The 20,915-nt window shown below is 40.3% G+C and overlaps 1 protein-coding gene across 4 annotated transcripts in view; it reads left to right on the forward strand.

Moving 5' to 3' along the window:
- The window catches only part of Clxn (calaxin), a 20,679-nt gene extending 2,659 nt beyond the window's left edge, over positions 1-18,020 (forward strand). Inside the window, exons 2-8 of one of the 4 annotated variants that reach the window (XM_050125157.1) lie at positions 4,055-4,213; positions 7,897-8,001; positions 8,688-8,839; positions 9,199-9,303; positions 11,313-11,405; positions 15,183-15,264; positions 17,005-18,020. In XM_050125157.1, the coding sequence (XP_049981114.1) occupies positions 4,055-4,213; positions 7,897-8,001; positions 8,688-8,839; positions 9,199-9,303; positions 11,313-11,405; positions 15,183-15,242 (674 nt within the window). In that variant the 3' untranslated portion in view covers positions 15,243-15,264; positions 17,005-18,020. Of the gene's footprint in view, positions 1-4,054; positions 4,214-7,896; positions 8,002-8,687; positions 8,840-9,198; positions 9,304-11,312; positions 11,406-15,182 lie in introns of all 4 variants that reach the window. The other 3 variants (XM_050125156.1, XM_050125159.1, XM_050125158.1) reach the window with 3 other exon arrangements.
- Positions 18,021-20,915: the final 2,895 nt, after the last annotated feature.

A 20,915-nucleotide genomic window follows, 5' to 3' on the forward strand; every position in this document is an offset into this window, starting at 1 on the left:
GTGAGTTCCCGATCCCCATTGTCTCAGTGTATGGGTGCACCCTCGCGGTCCTAAGTTCCTTGCTTGTGCTCTCTCTCCTTCTGCTCCTGATTTGGACCTTGAGATTTCAGTCCGGTGCTCCAATGTGGTTCTCTGTCTCTGTTTCCTTTCATCCCGGGCAAAACTGGATGTCAATCTCTTAAGATATCTTAATAAGTGATCTGTGAGCCACATAGGAAAGGAGCTATAAGTAGTCCTATCCAGAAACCCTGTAAGCCAGGACAAGGACCAGACCTCCATGAAATCCCCAATGCTGCAATGGTGGCAATTTTATCTTGGGGTCAACCACCAGCTTTTTAATTGAACTTATGGTCTACTACATAGGAGAGAATTTATGTCTGGTACTGTAAACCTGGCCAGCTAACCATGGTTGGAGGGAATCATGGGCCCTACCAGAGAACTTGTAGCTGCCACTTGCCTAAGCCAGTATAATTTCTAACTGTGCTCTAAATCGTTACTCTTAGAGCCACAGAGAAGTGTAGCGCTCTCTCCCTCTCTCTCCCCCCCCTTTCTCTCTCTCTCTCTTACTAAAGAAGTCTCTTTTTCCAACCGATGGAGACTATTTCAGAGATCCTCAACTTTTAATAATATAAAGAAATAGTGACTCTGCAACATAACCCTTACTTTAAGGCTCAGGGAAAATCACAGAAGAAGGAGCAGAAAGCTTTGAAGAGACAGAAGACCAGGATGCCTGCTACTGGATAGTACGCTAAGACATGACCAGGAAAATGCAGCCATAAAATATCAACAATATCATTTGGTGAACAAGATCAGCATATGACAACATCAGTTTACATGCCAACATGTACAGAGGAAATGGGTCCCACTCATAGATTTAAAAAAATAAAAACACAGGTGTTCAATGGCTGCTGAGAGAAGAAGAATCAGTTTTATCCAGGGACTAGGAACCACTTCCTATATAGGTTCTCCAATCCCCAGGAGGTCAGCGCTAGACACATGCACAAGTGTATTCAGTGGCTGTGTGTATATGTGTGTGTATGTGTGTGTGCGTGCAAACAATAAAAAAGAAAAGGTCATGAATTCATGAATTTGGAAGGAAATGGAAGTCATGAGAAGGGAGGAGGTAAGGGGAACAGGGAGAGACAGCAGTGATATAGAGGCAGTGCTCTCATATAAAGAAATCAAAAGGTTTTAAACATCAGCAAGAAACTTTTAATCTTAGTCATTGATGAGGCCGCTATCACTAAAGTGACTTTTGTCTTGAGACGGAAACCTGGCCCATCAGCATCTGCAGTTGTTCACAGTCCTTCCCCAGCCACGAATAGTTCTGAATTTTTGGAGCTTTTCACACTCATGTATAGTGGTTTTATATTTTAGATTTAGCATTTTAACAGTTTTATATGTATGGTTCTTGGCATTAAGTTCAGAAGAACTTAAGTTCTCTTTTCCATGGGTTGAAGGTGAAGTTCAAGATGCCTGCTATTAGAGATACTGAGCACTATGTATCCCGTGATTTTTCTTGTACACAAATAGCTACCATATTTTAAGTTATAAATGAGACACACTTAGACAGTAGGTTAGGTTAGCTACACACAATAAAATAGTTACAACAATATCCTGTAATAAAAGTTGGTCTTTTTTATTTCATTCATTATTCTTGCACTATAATAGGTGAGGTGCAACTTCACACAGGAAGGGACCCTGTACATGCACAAGATCAGCAATCTCCAGAACTTTGATTTTTCCCTAGTAAACCCTGTACCAACTCAACACTAATTCCCCACTATGAATTTGACAGTAGATACATCATATAAGTGGAACCATATTTTACCTTCTGGTTAATCCCCACTTAGGTCCATAAACATGCTTCTTCAGTTTCCCTGTATTTCAAAAGAAATTTTAAAAATTGTAATGGAAAAAAGGACTTATTTTCTGCTTGGACAAGTCTGGGGGTGGGGTTATCTAACTTTCCTCCCAGCGTGCCTTTGGACAGCTTTCAGTTTGCAGAAAGCCAGGAGCCTGAGATTAGCATACACGTAAACACATCTGTGAAACAGGGAACCTAAGTTGTCTGTTGTCCCTGTTACAGAGATATACTTTTACCCAGTTTTAGGAAAGAAACAGAAAGGCATCTCGGGGATTTTGTTTGGGGCCTAAGAATTCTTTATCCCTAGGACCATCTCTGCACTAGGTCTCTCTCTGTTCTAGGTCATCTTTGTTCTAGGTCATCTCTGTATTAGGTCCAGATTTCTGTGCTAGGTTCATCATCTCTGTGCTAGGTCTGTCTCTGTATCATGTCCATCATCTCTGTGCTAGGTCTGTCTCTGTATCATGTCCATCATCCCTATACTAGGTCCATCTCTCTCTGTACTAAGCCCATCTCTGTATTAAGCCACTATCTGTCTATACTAGATCTATCTCTGTGATAGGTCTATCTCTGTACTGGGTCCATCTCTGTAATAGGCCTATCTCTGCGCTAGGTCTGTCTCTGTGCAAAGTGTAGAGCAGAAGTGTATCTTTTCTTTGAAAGTCAGCTTCAAGCTCTGAATCTTAAGTGCCTGTTAAAGACATTCATTTTGCAGATGAGAAACAGGTCTGATAGTGAATTGAGAGGCAGAACTGGTTCCCTTTGCATTATGTTTTCCAAACTGTGGCATCATCATGAGGACATAGACATACTTTCTTCCTTCAGTTTTTCACTTAAAGCCAATGTGTCTTGTATTATAACCCTTAAAAGCCAGCATTACACGGAGTGGCTATACCACATTTTGTTTAACCACTCATCTGTCACTGAACATTGCTCCTTTTGACTTTTCTGAATGATGTCACTGTGAACACTGATACATAGGTACTTGGCTAAGTCCCTGCTCTCAGTTCTCTCTCTCTCTCTCTCTCTCTCTCTCTCTCTCTCTCTCTCTCTCTCTCTCTCTCTCTCGTATGTGATCACTGGATCATTGGATCACACTGTGTCACTTGCTGTTTTCACAATAACTGGCAGCTCATTTAAAAATCTTAATCATTATATTATTTTATACTATTTACTCATTCTTTTTTCATTTTCCAAAGTTTTAAGTTTACTCTTAAAATGTGATTCTTAAAACCAGGAACCACCTTCTGTCTGTTGTGGCATGTAGGACAGGGTACAATTTATCTACTTTTTTCTTACACATAGACATTGTTTTTATGTATGAAAGTATTCACCTATATTTTTTCCAGTTTTAAATAAACTTTCCCCATCTCCCACTCACATTTCACATTTAAATTCACTTATGTACTTTTGGTAAACTATATTTTCAAATGTCTTATTTGCTATTGTTGATGATGCTGCCGGTGTTGCTGCTAGTTTGTGTGTGTGTGTGTGTGTGTGTGTGTGTGTGTGTGTGAGAGAGAGAGAGAGAGAGAGAGAGAGAGAGAGAGAGAGAGAGAGAATTAAATTAAAAAGAAACCTTTCTGCAAAAGTAATCCAGAAGAGTTTCTTGTTAATGATCACACAACTTGGAGAAGAATCACACTGGTTGATAGAATTTGCTTAAAATTCCTTTATTAGACAATAACTCTGATTTCAAGGTTCTTCCTTATATTAGGCTTTATTAAGCCTAAACTGAAATGAAAATGATTACACAGACATTTAGGAGCCTAAATTTCCAGGGAAATGCTTGTTTGTAACTGCCATAAACACCTACCATCAAACACTGGTGTTGCCAGCAGTGTGAAACAATGCAACTGTGACTTGCCCTCTTGTCTGCACTCGTGAAGTCTCGACTCTGACACCACAGTCATTTAGATCACACGACTGCTATCTTCTTTCATTCTAACTGTGATGGAATCTATTTCTATTTGGCTCCAGAATGAATAATTTGCCTTCTGTTAGTGGATAATGTAACTTTGGCATCATCTTCCTTTAGCTCTAAGGCCCAGAATATGAGAGACTTGAAAATGGCAACCAAGCATTAGATGCTTTTGATTTTGAACACACAAACTCATTGATGCAATATTTGAGTACTTACAGTTTTAAAGTGTGCTTCTGTTATGTGTCCATTTTGATCTTTTACAGTTAATAAATCTGAAGTGAACTGCCTTATAACGCTTTTCTATAACTTGGTGGGAGAAGTAGCAGAAAGGCCAGGGGTAGTCATTGGACTAGATCGTAATGCATTTCGGAACATCCTGCATGTGACATTTGGAATGACAGATGACATGATTATGGACAGAGGTAAGATACACATATGATGGGAACTGTCAAATTCAACTGTAATTAACAAAGGTCATGCTCTTTGGAGGAATCTTGTGTTTTACATTCCCAATTACATTTGAATGTATTATTTTTAGTGGCATATATATGTATATATATATATTTAACTATATATATTTTTATCTGTTCCCCTCCTTTTCTCCCCCCTCTCATTCTACCCTCTCCCATGGTCCCCATGTTCCCAAATTACGCAGGAGATGCATGTATATCTCCTTTGCTGTCAAGGTTCTCTGGAATTGTGATTGTAGGCAGTTTTTTTTGTTGTTGCTTTATGATAAAAGCAACTTATGAGTGAGTACATATGATAATTGTCTTTCTGGGTCTGGATTACCTCACTCAAGATGATGTTTTCTAGCTCCATCCATTTGCCTGCAAATTTCAAGATGTTGTTATTTCATTCTGCTGTGTAGTACTCCATTGTGTAAATGTACCACATTTTCCTTATCCATTCTTCAATTGAGGGACATTTAGGTTGTTTTCATGTTCTGCCTATGACAAACAAAGCAGCTGTGAACATAATTGAGCACATGTCCTTGTGGTATGATTGATCATCCTTTGGGTCTATACCCAAAAGTGGTATTGCTGGGTCTTAAGGTAAGTTGTTTCCTGATTTTCTGAGAAATTGCCACACTGACGTCCAAAGGGCTGTACCAGCTTGCATTCTCACTAGCAATGCAGAAGTGTTCCCTTTACCCCACAACCTCTCCAGCATAAGTTGTCATCAGTGTTTTTGATCTTGGCCATTCTTAAAGGTGTAAGATGGAATCTCAGAGTTGTTTTGATTTGCATTTTTCTGATGGCTAAAGATATTGAGCATTTACTTAAGTGTCTTTCAACCATTTTAGATTAGTGTGTTGATAGTTCTCTCTTTAGGTCTATACCCCATTTTTATTGAATTATTTGTTTTTGATGACAAATTTTTTTAGTTCTTTGTGTATTTAGATCAGCCCTCTGTCTCATGTGAGGTTGGTGACGATATCTTCCCATTATGTAGGGTGTTGTTTTGTCTTATTGACTATGTCCTTTGCTTTACAGAAGTATTTCAGTTTCAGGAGGTTCCATTTACTAATTGTTGCTCTCAGTTCCTGTGCTACTGGGGTTTTATATTTAGGAAGTGGTCTCCTGTGCCAGTGCATTCAAGTGTACTTCCCACTTTCTCTTCTATGAGATTTAGTGTGGTTGGTTTTATGCTGAGGTCTTTGTTCCATTTGGACTTGAGTTTTCTGCATGATGATAGATATGGATCTATTTTAATTTTTCTACATGTTGATATCCAGTTATGCCAGCATCATTTGCTGAATATGCTTTCCTTTTTACATTATATATTTTTTCCTGTTTTGTCAAAAATCAGGTATTCATAGGTATGTGGATTGATATCTGGGTCTTCGATTTGGTACCAATGTCCTCTTATCTGTTTTTTGCCAATACCAGATTGTTTTCAGTACTGTAGCTCTGTCATAGAGTTTGAAGTCAGGGATTGTGATGCCTCCAGAAGTTCCTTTATTGTACAGGACTGTTTGGCTATCTTGGACTTTTTTGTTTTCCATATGAAGTTGATTGTTCTTTCGAGGTCTGTGATGAATTTTGCTGGGATTTTAATGGGCATTGCATTGAGTCTATAGATTAATTTTGGTAAGATTGCCATTTTTACTATGTTAATTCTACCTAACCAAGAACATGGGAGATCTTTCCATTTTTTGGTGTCTTCTTCAATTTTTTTCTTAAAAGATTTAAAATTCTTGTCATACAGGTCTTCCAGTTGTTTGCTTAGAGTTACTCGAAGATATTTTATATTATTTGTGGCAATTGTGAAGGGTGATGTTTTTCTGATTTCTTTCTCAGCCCATTTATCATCTGTGTAAAGGAGGGCTACTGATTGTTTCGAGTTACTCTTGTATCCTGCTACACAACTGGAAGTGTTTATGAGTTGTAGAAGTTTCTTTGTAGAATTTTTGGGGCCCCTTATGTAAACTGTCATATCATCAGCAAATGGTGAGTATTTGACTTCTCTTCCGATTTGTATCCTCTTGATCTCCTTTTGTTGTCTTATTGTTCTAGCTAGAACCTCAAGTACTATGTTGAATAGCTATGGAGAGAGTGGTCAACCTTATCTTGTTCCTGATTTCAATGGGATCGCTTTGAGTTTCTTTCCATTTAGTTTGAAGTTGGCTGTTGGCTTGATGTATATTGCCTTTATTATGTTTAGGTATGTTCCTTATATCCCCCTGCTCCTTATATCCAAGACCTTATCATGAAGGGATGTTTTTGTATTTTCTCAAATGAGTTTTCAGCATCTAATGAGATGTGGTTTTTTTTTTTCAGTTTGTTTATATGGTGGATTTCATTGACAGATTTTTGTATGTTGAACCATACCTGCATTGCTGGGATAGAGCTGACTTGATCATGATGGATGACTTTTCTGATGTGTTCTTGGATTTGGCTTGCCAGTATTTCATTGAGTATTTTTGCATAAATGTTCAGGAGGGAGATTGGTCTGTAATTCTCTTTCTTAGTAATGTCTTTGTGTGGTTTTGGGTATCAGGGTAATTGTAGTCTCATAAAAAGAGTTTGACAATGTTCCTTCTGTTTTAATTTTGTGGAACAATTTGAGGAGTATTAATATTCTTCTTTGAAAATCTTGTAGAATTTGCCCTGAAACCATCTGGCCCTGGGCTTTTTTTGGGGGGGGGGATACTTTTGATGACTGCTTCTATTTCTTTAGCATTTATAGGCCTGATTATTTTGCTTATTTGGTCTTGATTTAATTTTGGCAAGTGATCCAGAAAATTGTCCATTTCCTTTAAGTTTTCCAGTTTTTGTGGAGTACAGGTTTTCAAAGTATGACCTGATGATTCTCTAAATTTCTTCCTTGTCTGTTGTTATGTCCCCCTTTTCATTTCTGATTTAGTTAATTTGAATTCTTTCTCTGCCTTTTGGTTAGTTGGATAAAGGTTTTTCTATTTTGTTGATTTTCTCTAAGAACCAACTCTTTGTCTCATTGATTCTTTGTATTGTTTTCTTTGTTTCTATTTTGTTGATTTCAGTTCTCAATTTGATTATTCCCCACTGTCTAGTCCTCCTGGGTGAGTTTGCTTCTCTCTGTTCTGGAGTTTTCAGGTGTTCTGTCAACTTACTAGTGTGGTTTTTTCCCAGCTTCTTTATGTAAACATTTATTGCTATGAACTTTCCTTCTAACAATAATTTCATGGTGTCCCATAAATTTGGGTATATTGTGTGGTCATTTTCATTGTATTTTAGGAAGACTTTCATTTTTTCCTTTATTTCTTTCTTAACCCATTGACTATTGGAGTCATTTGGGTGTATTTTAATCTTCCAAAATGTTTAGAGAAGGAATGAGTCTACTATTACTTTTATTGTTTAGAAAGAGAACATAACTAGTTTTCATACTTCATATAAAAAAGCCCCATTGTGTTCTATTTCTCCCTAAATTTTCTTACATGCTAGAGAATACTACATAATTTTTAAGATGCACACCTACCATGTAACAGCATTGCTTGCCTTGAGGAATAAAAACATAGAATTATTTCTATTAAGAAGCTTAAATCTCAAAAGCTGAAATATTAAATATAATATGACTATATTATTTCATCCAACACTAATGTTACATTGTGTCTTTTTTTTAGTATTTCGAGGTTTTGATAGAGACAATGATGGCTGTGTAAGTGTATCTGAGTGGATTCATGGATTATCACTGTTTCTTCGAGGGACTTTAGAAGAAAAAATGAAATGTAAGCCTGCGGATGAACTGCTAGTTTATACCTTACGATAAACATAGCAAAAGCTTTTTAAATCACCATCTCGAACCCACCAGTGGAGTGGGTTCTGGTAGGTTGGTGAATCCTCTCTGCCCTTTTATGGAGCAAATTAAGTCGATAAAGAATGTGATTATAGTAATTCAGAAGAAAATCAAACCATTAAGGAGCAGCATGAAAGGAAGCAGCCCAGATTGTAATCTCCATTCTAATCATGCACCGATACATTCACATTCTAGTTTACAATGCTCAACAACAAATATTAAACCAGAAAGCCTAATTTAAATTTTCTACTTTTAAAATAATTCTCAACTAATGGAGTCATACTTCATTTAATAAAGTTAACTTGAACAAACAATTGCTTTTCCATGTCTCCGGTCAGCAAAGCTCATATCATTTCTCCTAGGAGTTTCTTTTCACAGTCTGCTAAAGAAGCATGGAAAGAGGGGTGGGGATATTTCCCTAGTATACACCATCATTCCCATGAAAGTCAACTAGCATCAAGTTTGCAGCCCAGAAATGCAACAATAAGATATGCCTCCACCCTGACTGCTTTGTCAGAAGAAAATGGCACCTTAGTGATAATCTCAAATGTATAAACATACAATACAATACTATATATTATATATGTGATATATATACATATATATCAAATTTTTTAGATTGCTTTGAAGTGTTTGATCTGAATGGGGATGGCTTCATTTCAAAGGAGGAGATGTTCCACATGCTGAAGAACAGCCTTCTCAAGCAGCCCTCTGAAGAAGACCCTGATGAAGGGATCAAAGATTTGGTTGAAATTACGCTTAAGAAAATGGTAAGTATGAGTAACTTAAAAGTTTTATATTCAAGCTTATAGGCAATGTGTGGGATAGAAGTAAGAACTCAGTGATGATGATTTTGGAGCACTCTGCTTAGTTAAATAAAAGTTGGCTTCTTAGAAGAATATTCTCTTCGAGCTGCAGGAGTGGGACGGTGACAGAGCACTTGCCTAGCATGTGAGAGGCTCTTGATTCCGTGCTCAGTGACAACCTGTGCTCCACACACTACAAAGCTTTATTTTTTAATGTCCCACCCAAGTCTCTCGCTCTCCTCCTGCCCACTGACTGTGAAAAAGAGTGCACCTTTGCAGCAAAAGTGTCATGTGCTCACTGACCCAGGCTGCTTACCTCTCAGGACCAAGACCATGACGGGAAGCTGTCCTTTACAGACTATGAGAACGCCGTGAGAGAAGAGACTCTCCTGCTGGAAGCCTTTGGGCCATGCCTGCCTGATCCAAAGGTACCTATTCCTTTTCTAAAAAAACAGAATTTGCAATAGCCAGCCCAGGACTTCTCAGCTTAGTGTATGGTAGTCAGAAGAATAAGAGCATAGAAAGACCCCTCCCCCACGGAAATGACAGTTTGTCTCAGACTACTGTCTCGGCCCACTGCTATGTTTTCTTCATTCTTAAATGCATTAATCGATGTCAGAAAGAATTAATAAGGAACAATGTGTGCCAAAAACCCAGAGAAAAGGCTTAGTGGCTTCACTGGAGGACAAAAAGCAACATGAGAATTCTTGCACAACATTAGGATAAGTATTATATTGTTATAACAACATTTAATGATTTGCGTGTTGCTTTTACTATGAGAGGCAGTTTCATAAACACAATATCTCATATAATCCAGTTTATAGATGAGGAGCCAAACTCAGAGGATTAATGCATTTTATCAAAGTTAACTTGACTAATTAGTGGCATGCCAGGATGGATATGCTGGTGCTCCTGACCATAGAGAGCTACGTAAAGTATGGTGACAGGCAGGAGAAAGAACATCCACGCCATCTAGTTCATAAGAGGCTTATCCAAAGAACCAGGTTTCAAAGGAAAAACAGGCATGTAAACGTAATCCAGGCAAAGGAAACAACATGTTAATGAAAGAAATGGAGGAAGGCAGGGAGCATGAAGTGTGTTACAGGAGAGCCTCACTTGGACTTGGCTAGATATAAAGTCAGAGGTGCCTCCACAGTCTGCATTCTGGACAATGGTAAGGATGTGTTGGGGTTTGAAAAGACAATTAATGCATTTTATGAATATCCCCATCCTCTGAGCTCCAGTTTGTAAGGTATTGTCCCTTCCATGGAGGAAGTGGTCCAATGTAGTCAACCTGCCAGCAGGGCACTGTCTGATCACCCCGGGAATAATGCTATGTTGGGGACTCAGGTTGGTCTTTGCTGTTGGCAGATTTGTCACTCAGCTGTAGCTGTAGCCAGGTCAGTCCTGGGGAGTGGAAATCCATGCATAACTCCCATCTCTGCCACCATAGCCATTTTGTTCATGGGCCTATTTGGCAATGGCAAAAATGGCTGGGAAAAGAGGCCGACTGGCCACATAATGTGTCATCATATCTACTTGATTATTAAACTCTTCCTCAACTGAAGTCAGCATCTTACTGAGGATATACCAGGGAAACAAGTATCTTCACATCCTGGGTGAAGAATCTATAGACATACTTCTTCCCCAGATGTTTTTCTCACCAATTTTCCAATCACACTCTTTCCAAGTCCCTGGCCATCCAATCCATTGGCTATGGCCCATGAAGCAGTGAACAATCACACATCTAGCCATTTATCCATCCAAACAAAATGTGTGAACAAATGTGTATTATCTGAACTCCTGCCCAGGGTCAAGATTTCCCTGTACCAGTGTCTGTTAAGATTCTCATACACAGGGATTCTAATTCTGCAGCTGTTTACTTTTAGGTTGTACCTGTATACCATCAACAAGCCAGGTCCTAGTTTCTTCTTCTTCTTCAGTCAACTGCTCCTAGGGCATACTGCCTGAGTCTACAGGTATATGCATGGGAGTAGATGGCACTGTAACAGGAATAGAAACCACAGGCTTTGGAGCAACTTCTCTATGTAACTTGCTTGTACCGCAGGACCTGCTCAGTCTCATCATGTATATACCACTTCTGGTCCCTAATGGACTGCTGCTGTGCACAGCCTACTTTATGGTTTTGTGGATTAGATAATACCCAGATTGTGATGGGCAGCTCAAGTCACAGGGTTAACTCGATGGCCCACTGCCAAATGTTCAGTTTTTGCTAAGGCTCAATAGTGGCAGCTCAAGAGCTACTGTCCCTCAAAGCGAGAGTAGTTGTCTGCAGATGATAGTAAAACCTTCCTACAAAATCGCAAAGGTCTTCTCTGTGACTCACCCCTAGACGCATGCTAAAGGCTACAAACAGCATCAATATCTGCCACTGACACCTCAAGTACCATTGGGTCTGCTGGATCATATGCTTCAGGTGGTAGCAGAGACTGCACAGCAAGCTGGACCTATTGAAGAGCCTTCTCTATTCCAGGACCCACTCGACGCTAACAGATTTTCAAGTCACTTGGTATATATGCTCAAGTAACATGTCCAAGTGAAGACTGTTCTCTCTCCAGAATCCAAATAGACCTTCTAAATTTGGGCTTCATTTTTGGTGGTGGAGGCAGTCACATGCAATAACTTATCCTTAACCTCTAAAGAAATACCTCAACATGTCCCATACTACTACACTGCTAAACATTTTACTGAGGAAGAAGGCCCTTGAATTTTTGTTGGATTTACTTCTCATTCTCTGATGCGTATATATGTCTTCAACAAATCCAAAGTGGTTGCTACCTCCTGTTCCCTTGGTCCAGTTCACATAATGTCATTAATATAGTCAACCAGTGTGACATTTTGTGGAAAAGACAAGTGATCAAGGTCTCTTCAAACTAAGTTTTGGCACAGAGCTGGAGAGTCGATATATCTTTGAAGTAAAACTAAAGGTAGGCTGTTGGTCTTGCCAACTGAAAGCAAATGGCTTTTGATCCTCTTTATGGTCAGGTACCAAGCAAATGGCATTAGCTGCACACCAGGAGATGAGCTGATCTGCTCAAGTAAGGACAGCACATCTGGCAAAGTGACTGCATCAAGAGTCACCAACCATTCAAGTTTTGATAATCAACTGTCATTCTCCATAAAGCATCTGTCTTTTGTCCTGGCCAGATAGGAGAGTTAAGGGAAGAAGTAAACTGCTACCCCTGCATCTCAGTCCTTAATGGTGGCACTAACTTCTGGAGTTCACGAGATGCAATACTGTCTTCTTCTCTTCGTCCCTGGTAGAGACAACTCCAATGCCTTCCATTTGGAATTGCGAGCCATAATAACCCTCACTTCACAGGTCAGAGAACCACTGTGAGAATTCTGCCAATGTCAAAGTATTTCTAGCCCAATTATACATTCTGGAACTGGGAAATAACTACAGAATGAGTTTGGGGATGTACTAGACCTATTGTGAGTTGTACTTCAGTCAAAACTCCATTAATGATCTAACCTCCATAAACCTATAGCGAGTGGCCACAATGGTTCATGAGCTCTCCCAGAATTCGTGTCAATTCAGAACCAGTACCTAATACACCCTGAAAAGTCTGATTGTCTCCTTTTTCCCAGTATAAAAAGGTCATATGTCCCTCTAAGAAAGCACTTGAGAAAGGCTAACAGTAAAACTCTTAGGATTTTAACAAACACCCAGCTATTCCTTCATTCAAAGGGTTCTGCTTCTGCAAACTGGCTCGAGTCTGGAAAGTGGTTCACAGACCTCTTGCCACAATATGACATAACCTTTCTTTCATTTGTTTGTGACATTTTCTTGGTATACAGATCAAATAAAACTGCAGTGGACTTCTTATCTGTCTTATGACTGAAAACATCATGACCGATTAACCAGTATCAAAGATCCATACAAGCTATTCCATTATAAACATCAATTTGCCCATGCTACTCATTATAGAACAGGCATTACTGACATTGCATTGCCTATGCTGCCAATTACAATAACTAAAATCACCTTCTTTGGTCAGTCAATGCTGCCTACTTTCAGGTTCAATTAAACCCATTACATATAAATTTATCCAGCTGAGCAGCAGTCCCTGACCCCAAGGTCTGGCACAAGGAAAGGGGTGAAGACAAACCTGTTAGAATGTGTTAGTGCCCCTCCCATCATTTTGCATTTTATAGCAAGGGTTAGTGAAGGCCATATCTTCTGGGGCTTCTTATGGGGGAGGGTTGGATTTTACACAGCATGCCCACTCTAGCATGGTGATTTCCCTGAGCACTTAAATTCCTTCATCAATACTAAGTCAAGGGATATCAGACATCTCGGACTCCTTTTCAGGAGGCCATCTTTGACAAATCTTTGGGCAACTATTCAATCAGGCTCTTGACATTTTTTTTTAACTTAGTGAGCTTCCATATTAAACCTAGCATCTCCACTCAGTGGGCTGTTATCAATAAATTCAGCTTTATCTAGTTCTATGTTCCTTTCACCGTTATCCCTTACCTGTAAAATCCATTCTCATAGATATTCTCCAGACATCTGACTGAATGAACTGGCAAACTCACTAAGCTCTTTAGTGGTGTAGCACACATCTCATGAACTACACTTTTTATCTCCCATTTAGGAGCCTAACTGGCCCTAAGTCTGGTCATAGGTCTAGAGGTATTGGTGGGCCCTGGGAGACAGCAGTATTGTCTTGCCTGATATCTCCTTCAGGGAAAGTCACTGTTGGATTAACATACAATAAAGGACTAATTTCCTTATGTGGAACATCATGGCTGATTAACCAGTATCAACAATCCATACAAGCTATTCCACCATAAAAATCAATTTGCCCATGCTACTCATTATAGGACAGACATTACTTTGCCTATGCTGCCAATTGCAATCGCTAAAATCACTGTGTTTGGTGGTTCAAGGCTGCCTACTTTCAGGCTCAGTTAAACACATCACATTTAAATTCATCCAATTGAGCAGCAGTGTCTCTGACCCCAAGGTTAGGGGTCAGGAGAATGGCACATCTTATGCCAAGGGTGGAGAGATTTCTTCCTCAGAGGAAATAAATCCTTGGGCATCTAAGGTGTCAAAGTTGTCAGCCTTGGTATGACACTCTCATACGTAGCTATCCCAAGTTATAAGATCCCATTCTTCACCAATTAATGGCTCTACTATAAACCCCAACATTTCCATGTCTGGGACTTGAATTTTCCCTGTAATTCAGCCTAGCCAGGCTTAAAATGTGGGCCTTGGTTTGATTTTCTTCAGCTTGAGCTCTGTGGCTGCTGGAGAAAAGATGATCTTCCAGGGTACACTTAGAAGCCTTTTGACTGTTTATGCACATTTAGAAGCACTCAATTTTATCCCTGATTCTGTCCTTCACCATATTTTAAGATGCTAGAAGTTGGTTAATTTTATCACACAACTCATTCTTTCCCTGGGCCAATTTATCAACAGATGCTAAGAGCAACCAGTCAGCATCATTATTCTTATTTTTCCACAAATTGTCAGAAGTTTAATATTCACTAAATTAATAGTCACTAAATTCGTTGCTTCTCACAATAGGCACATATGGATAATCCGATGAATTTCTTTTAATAAGTTTATTAAATAATTTACACTATGAGTTTTTAGAGCTCTCCAAGCATCTAGAGAAGGCTTCAGTAACTGTAGATGTTAGCAAATTGGAAAGTCTATTCCAGGTACTTATATAATTCATCCTTGTAACTCTATTGCTCTAGAACCACTCTTGGCAGCAAAATCTGTATTAGTCAGAGTTCTCTGGAGAAACAGAACTGACTGAATGTATATGGTATTTACTAGAATGGGCCAGCTATCAAACAATGACTGTCCCCTAATGGGAAGTCCAAGAACCCAATAGTTGTTTAGTTCACAAGACTGGATGTCTTGACTGGTCTTCAATGCTCATTATGATCCCAAAGAAATAGGCTCGAATCTCAGTGGAGCTATCAACTGGCCAGGGATAGTGGGAGCAAGCAGGTAAAGAGCCAATGCTCCCTTCTTCCATGGCCTTTATATAGACCACCACCAGATAGACAACCACCAGAAAGTGTGATCCAGATTTAAGATGGGTTTCCCACCTCCAATAACCCAAACAAGAAAAATCTCTTACCCAACAGCTTGGCCTTTAGTTAATATCAGATATAATCAAGGCAATAACAAAAAAATAGCTATCATGCCCACGTTCCCTACAAGTCTGTCTCTACAGACTTTAGAGAGACACATGGAGCACTTTGTTTTGTTCTGTCTCTTTGTAATGTCTATACTAAGTTAAGCACTTTTATCTTACAGAGCCAGATGGAATTTGAAGCCCAGGTATTCAAAGACCCGCATGATTTCCATGATATATGATTTCCTAAATGTATTGATTTGAGTAAGTACAGAAGGAGCCACTTGAAGTTCATCTGTTCTTCTCGACCCAGGAGATGCTGTGGGGAGATTCACATCATTTGTGTGTGTTTTAGTTCAGGCTTTTTCAGATACAGTGGATTTGGCAATACATGTTGACACTGCAAAACTATTTTTACCACTTGAACTCTGTTAAGACACATACCTGTCATAAACCTCCAGATTAATCAAAGCAATGAACAAATTATATGGACACCACTTATGGGTACAAAATAGTCTTCATGTCAAAAATAGCTTGAGTGTACACTGAAATATTGTTGAAACTACAGTTTCCTTCATAGCAATCAGTGATGAGGGTGGTACTCAGAGATTATGAACATGGCAAGCAAGAGGGGCTATAGTAACATGAAGGTCAGGGGACCCTGTCTGTTGTGCTTTCTTCTATGAGGCTTTCCTTCACCAGCTAATGGGCATTGGAGGGCAAAGATTTTGTCATACACACTATCATGGCCACCACAGCAGTTAGCACTTTGCATGTAATAGGCCCTCAATAAATATTTCAGATTGGATTTGAAACCAGTAAAGTTCCATACGATTACTTCTTGTCCATGAGCAGAGAGGTCTTCTCTGTTGATGAGCCCACATTTCAGCTAATTTCTGGATGACCAGAGACGTCTGCGCTCTCCATGGGCCCAGCTTTCAATCAGTCTCTAGAGGCACATTCAGCTCCTTCATTGCCATCAAACGCCAGGGCCCTCTCTGCTATGACGTCCAGTGTCACACCACGCTAGCCTGGCTGTAGTCCATTTACCACCTCCGTATGGAATATAGTGTCATGGTTGCACGCTGCCTGGATTTCCAGTGCATAACCCACAGGGATCACGTCATATTATATTCTAAAGGGGCCTTCCAGCTATGGAATTTCGAAAGTTCCTGTCGGGGCCGTGGCCATCTTGTGGTACTGAAAGAGCTCTCCTCCCCAGGTCTCCTAAGCTCCATGTGCCCCTTGGGACTCACAGGAGAGCAACTAAAGGGGCTGACAATATGGTACCTACCCCTGAATCATACAAGCTCTAGATAATATGTCAAAAAGCAAATCCCTTTTCCTGTTATATATGCGTTACGTTTGTGCAAAGGTTATACTCTATACAGAAATTGACTATTCCTAATCAGTAGAATAAGTAATCAACCATGCTGATACATGGGGCTTTACATGAGCATTCTTTCTATGAAAGTTATAAATAATAAAACACAGTGATCTTTGTATTTCTATCATCATTCATCACTGGAAAATGTCAGCCAAAATGATGTGTAATTAAGGTATACATAACGTGTATACGTGTATTCGACTAAACAATTACTACTTAAAGTTTAGTGGGATACCTGTTAACACACATTTGTCTAGCCTAGTGCAGTCTGCCCTCGTGGTTTCAGGTGCAGTGACCGTATCTTCTGTTGAATTACTGAAATCCAGTACACCCAACACCCCCTCCTTTCCACTTATTGATGGTCACAGCTACTTACCAACCCACTTTCTGCTGCTGTGAGATTCTCAGCTTTAAGTTCACATAAAAACAAGGTTCTATAAGACTCATTTTCCCCTGGGTGGGGCATGTTGTGCTTTTGTAGTGCCCAGCTTATTCACAGTATTGCAAATTATATAAATCCTATCTTAAAGGCTGACTAACATTTCACTTCTAATGTATATGAGATACATGTATGTAGATCATGATGGCATCGTCCTTTTCTGTTTGTCTAATGGCAGACAGCGTGCTGTACCGTGAGAATGCTGTGAAATGAACACAAGACCCCGGCGTCTCTCTGAGCGATAGACTGAATTTCATTCGGTAGCTCTGTTTCCACTTCGCTGCCGTCTTTCCTGATGGCTGTCCTAATATACACCTCCACCAATGCTGTGAGGGTTCTTTTTTCCATAAACCATGAGCATAATTTTGTTAGTTGTGTATGTCCTTCTACCATTAGACACTAAAATTCCATGGAGTGTAGCAACACTGAGCTTTTCACGTATATAAAATTGTTGGCCGTTTTTATAGATTTGCAAAACACAAAGCTGGGGCCTTTCTTCAGTTTGCACTACATCTTTCTGTGCAATTGCGGTTCACTGAAAAAAAAAATCCAGAAGCTTAAGGAGACTAAAAAGCTAAAAGAATAAAATATTGATGAATACTCTGATGAGTCCTTTCAATTTTCCGAGGCCTGTCGCTGTGCACCTCTCGACGTGTGCAGCTTTGCGTGTGGTTGTGTGGAAACTGCATCTCTTCAAGATGCCGCCTTGGGAACACTTCTCAGGGTGATTAGGGTTTGTCCACCGCCTGGCTTGTCTTGCCTTCCATGTGTCAGGTCATTGTGTACAGTTAAGTTACTCTAGTGTTTGCTGTGATAGCAGCTAACGGTGAACACCCCGCAGGCCCATCTCACGTGCTTCACCGCTGGTTTTCCTGGAGTGGGTTTGGAAGTGAATCACTGCACTGAGGTCATGTGTGGTCCCGTGGCTCTCACAGAGCTGCTCCTGGTCTAGAGACCATCAGTCTCATCACTGGTAAGAGCGGTCTTCCCACTTCCTCTCCATGGGTGATTTGTGTCATTGGTTTTACCACGATAGCTGTTTGCTTTCTGCTGCTGTGATAAAGACCATGGCCAAAATCAACTTGGGAAGGAAAAGAACCTGGAGGGAAGAACTGAAACGGAAACCGTGGAGGATGCTGCTTACTTGCTCCTCGCGGCTTGCTCGACCTAATTTCTTATATCACCCTGAGACACCAGCCCAGGAGTAGCACTGCCCACAGTGAGTTAGGCCCTGTTACGTCAATCATTCAACAACAACAAAAAAGTGTCTCACAGACATGCCTATAGGTTTATTTTATGGATTTTATTTTTCCTGTCCTGGTTCCAGGTGACACTGTTTTGGTCAAGTGGACCAAAGGATAAACAGCACACTGCATCAAAATTTTTATTGGCTGTGTATTAAGTTCCATGTGAATAACCCTCCTTTTATATAATGTTGTTTAAATCTAAAAAAAAAAAAAAACACGAATAAAAAGAGTAAACAAAGTCAGCGCATCTTCAGATGATGCTGACACATGACTCAAAGAGCATATAGGTTTTGTCCATTGACTTCCCAATACGCATGGAAGCACAGCCTCGGTGCTCCCATCCCCATGTGAATAAAACTTTCCCTTGCTACTGTGTCAAAGTTATTGGAATATCTTAATTTCATTGCTGTGGCAACTCCAGTGATTTCAAAAGACATCTCCTTTGATACTAGGCATATCTAAACACACAGAGTTCTTTGGTGGACCAGCTGTCTCCCTTCTGGCCCATCCTGAGCCATCGTTCCATGCTGCTGAGCTTGACTTGAGTTACTACTGAAGCACAGCCAGTGTTCAGGCTAGTCCCCTGCCTGCCCTGGGGTTACTGAGTTGGGATAATGGAGAGCATTTACAACTAGACAGGTTAGGGTATCATTATTTGCTGGGGTCCTTAAAAACTTTCGCTTTTCTATTCCTGCCCCTCTAAGATAAACACACACCATCCAACAAGCAGTACAGAGACTTTGTTTGGGAAAGTACTTTTTGGTACCTACAGGATTTGAAAACCACCACCAAAAACTGGTAGCCCTGCATTCTTCCCCACAGGTATCTCTGTGGACAAGACAGTACTTGTAGGAAACTAGGCCTGCAATTGCTCACTCCGTGAAGTCATCCAATATGCATTAGGTTACCACTTTGTGCACTACAGGAAGAGTTGCTGTGGTCTAAATCAGTTGTCTGGCCTCTCATCTTTTGTGTAAATGATGACCTCACCCCAGGCATTGGCTGTATCATTACCTGTCATGGGGTCATGGTTGATGACCCCTCCCTTCCGACACATACATCCGTTTAAACCGAATGTTGATAAGAGGAGTTAAAATCAAATATGATAAAAAGCATGGTGAATAAGTTCCTCAGCTGAGATCGTAGTGGCTCCTCAGGAATCCTAATTCTTGCCAGTGCTAATGGTCAGTTATCATCAACTTTGACCAGAAGTTTGGGGTTTACGCTGTAGGCAGAAGAGAAGAGAAAGAGAGAGAGATAGAGAGGCAGAGCTCTGTAACCAGCCCAATCACACATGGAGCACATCTCAGGGAACATGCCTATTTCATGGGGGAATGTGAAAGCCATCACACTGAGATGCTTTGGCCAGGATAGCATCACCCTGGGCAGCAGATGATAATTTATAGCTTCATATGTATCTCTTGCCTCCTACCTTGTTCTCCAAGAGAATATTATCCCCCTAAGACACAGATCCTCTTGTTTACCTTTATTTTCCTCCTGACGGCTCAATTCCGCACTGGCCCTATTATGTGGCCCTTCACAGGCAGGCTCACTGGAGTGGGAGCTTGTCAACTTAATAAGTATTTGAATGAAATACAATCTGCTTTTCCCTTAAAGTGAGGTGCAGCTTCCAATCATCTGTCCACAAGTGGTGGGATACTGAGGCCTTTGCAACTAGGCGATGTATCACATGAACTCTGGAACAATGAATGGCCCACGAGGCTGAAAGTAGAGCATACTGATGTCCTCTTGGGAGCTAGAACCTTCTGGGAGGAACACCTGCTACTTCTATTAGCAGAGAAGTACAGAACAGACTAGAATACACAAACCATTGGAGAAATGTTTCTTGGTGAGTGCTTCATAAATATGCCAAAGGCAGAAATGAACTAGAGGCAGCCCGCAGCCTCAACTATGCGTTCTGATCCACATCATCTCATCCATTTCCCACGACTAACAGGTAAGGGTTAACATTATTGTTTGCTTTCGGACACAGATTGAGGAAACCGGTCTTAAGAAAATCTAGAAATTTGATATTTATCCACGACTGGCAATGAACATGGCCAAGATTTAAGCTTTGTCAATTTCTATTGTTAAAGAAGAGCATCTGCTCCTGTAGCCTCATGCCTCCTGTGATCTTTGAGTATTCTATATTCCTGAAGAATCTTCCAATACACCCTCATGGCCACAGTTTGTCACCGCACTAAAATACGCATGCAAGGGCAGCCATTGACTCGCCCTCCCTCAGCTCCTCTTCAGACCTTCTGTTAGGAACCTAGGCACAAAGCTGGTTCTGTGCTTAACCAGGCTTCCAGATGAGGTGACTTCCATGCAGTTGTCACCAGGCTGTCCCCACCTTGGTGAATCCAAAGACAGTCACCTGATCATGAAAAGAGAAGATAGGCTGGGCCATTGCTGAATTATGAAAAGAATAGAGAATTTAAGTTGGGCTCCTCTATTGGAGGACAGGGAATATTCCTTTATGGTCAATTATTGGTGATAACGGGGATTATATCTGGAGAGGACGGTGACAAAAACAAGAGGCTTTGAGAACTAACTGGAAAACACAAGAAACTATGGCATGGTGTTTACTACATTCCAAAAAAAACTGCTAATGAATATAGTTTAAAGCTAAATTCAACCTTTAATGTGTCACCGAGGGTGTAGCTCAGTGGTAGAACGCTTCCCTAGAATGCACGAGGCCTTGGGTTGAATTCTCGCTACAAACAAAACAAAACAAAAAACTAAAATAGGTCAAAATGATTAAACTGCTTTTTGCACTTACCCCAGTGTATATTACAGACAAAGTTTGATTTGTGTGAAAGCATATAAACCTAAAACCTCA

The sequence above is a fragment of the Alexandromys fortis genome, unplaced genomic scaffold (genome assembly GCF_014885135.2).
Source record: "Alexandromys fortis isolate MF-2015 unplaced genomic scaffold, M_Fortis_MF-2015_v1.1 scaffold_239, whole genome shotgun sequence".
NCBI lineage: Eukaryota > Metazoa > Chordata > Mammalia > Rodentia > Cricetidae > Alexandromys > Alexandromys fortis.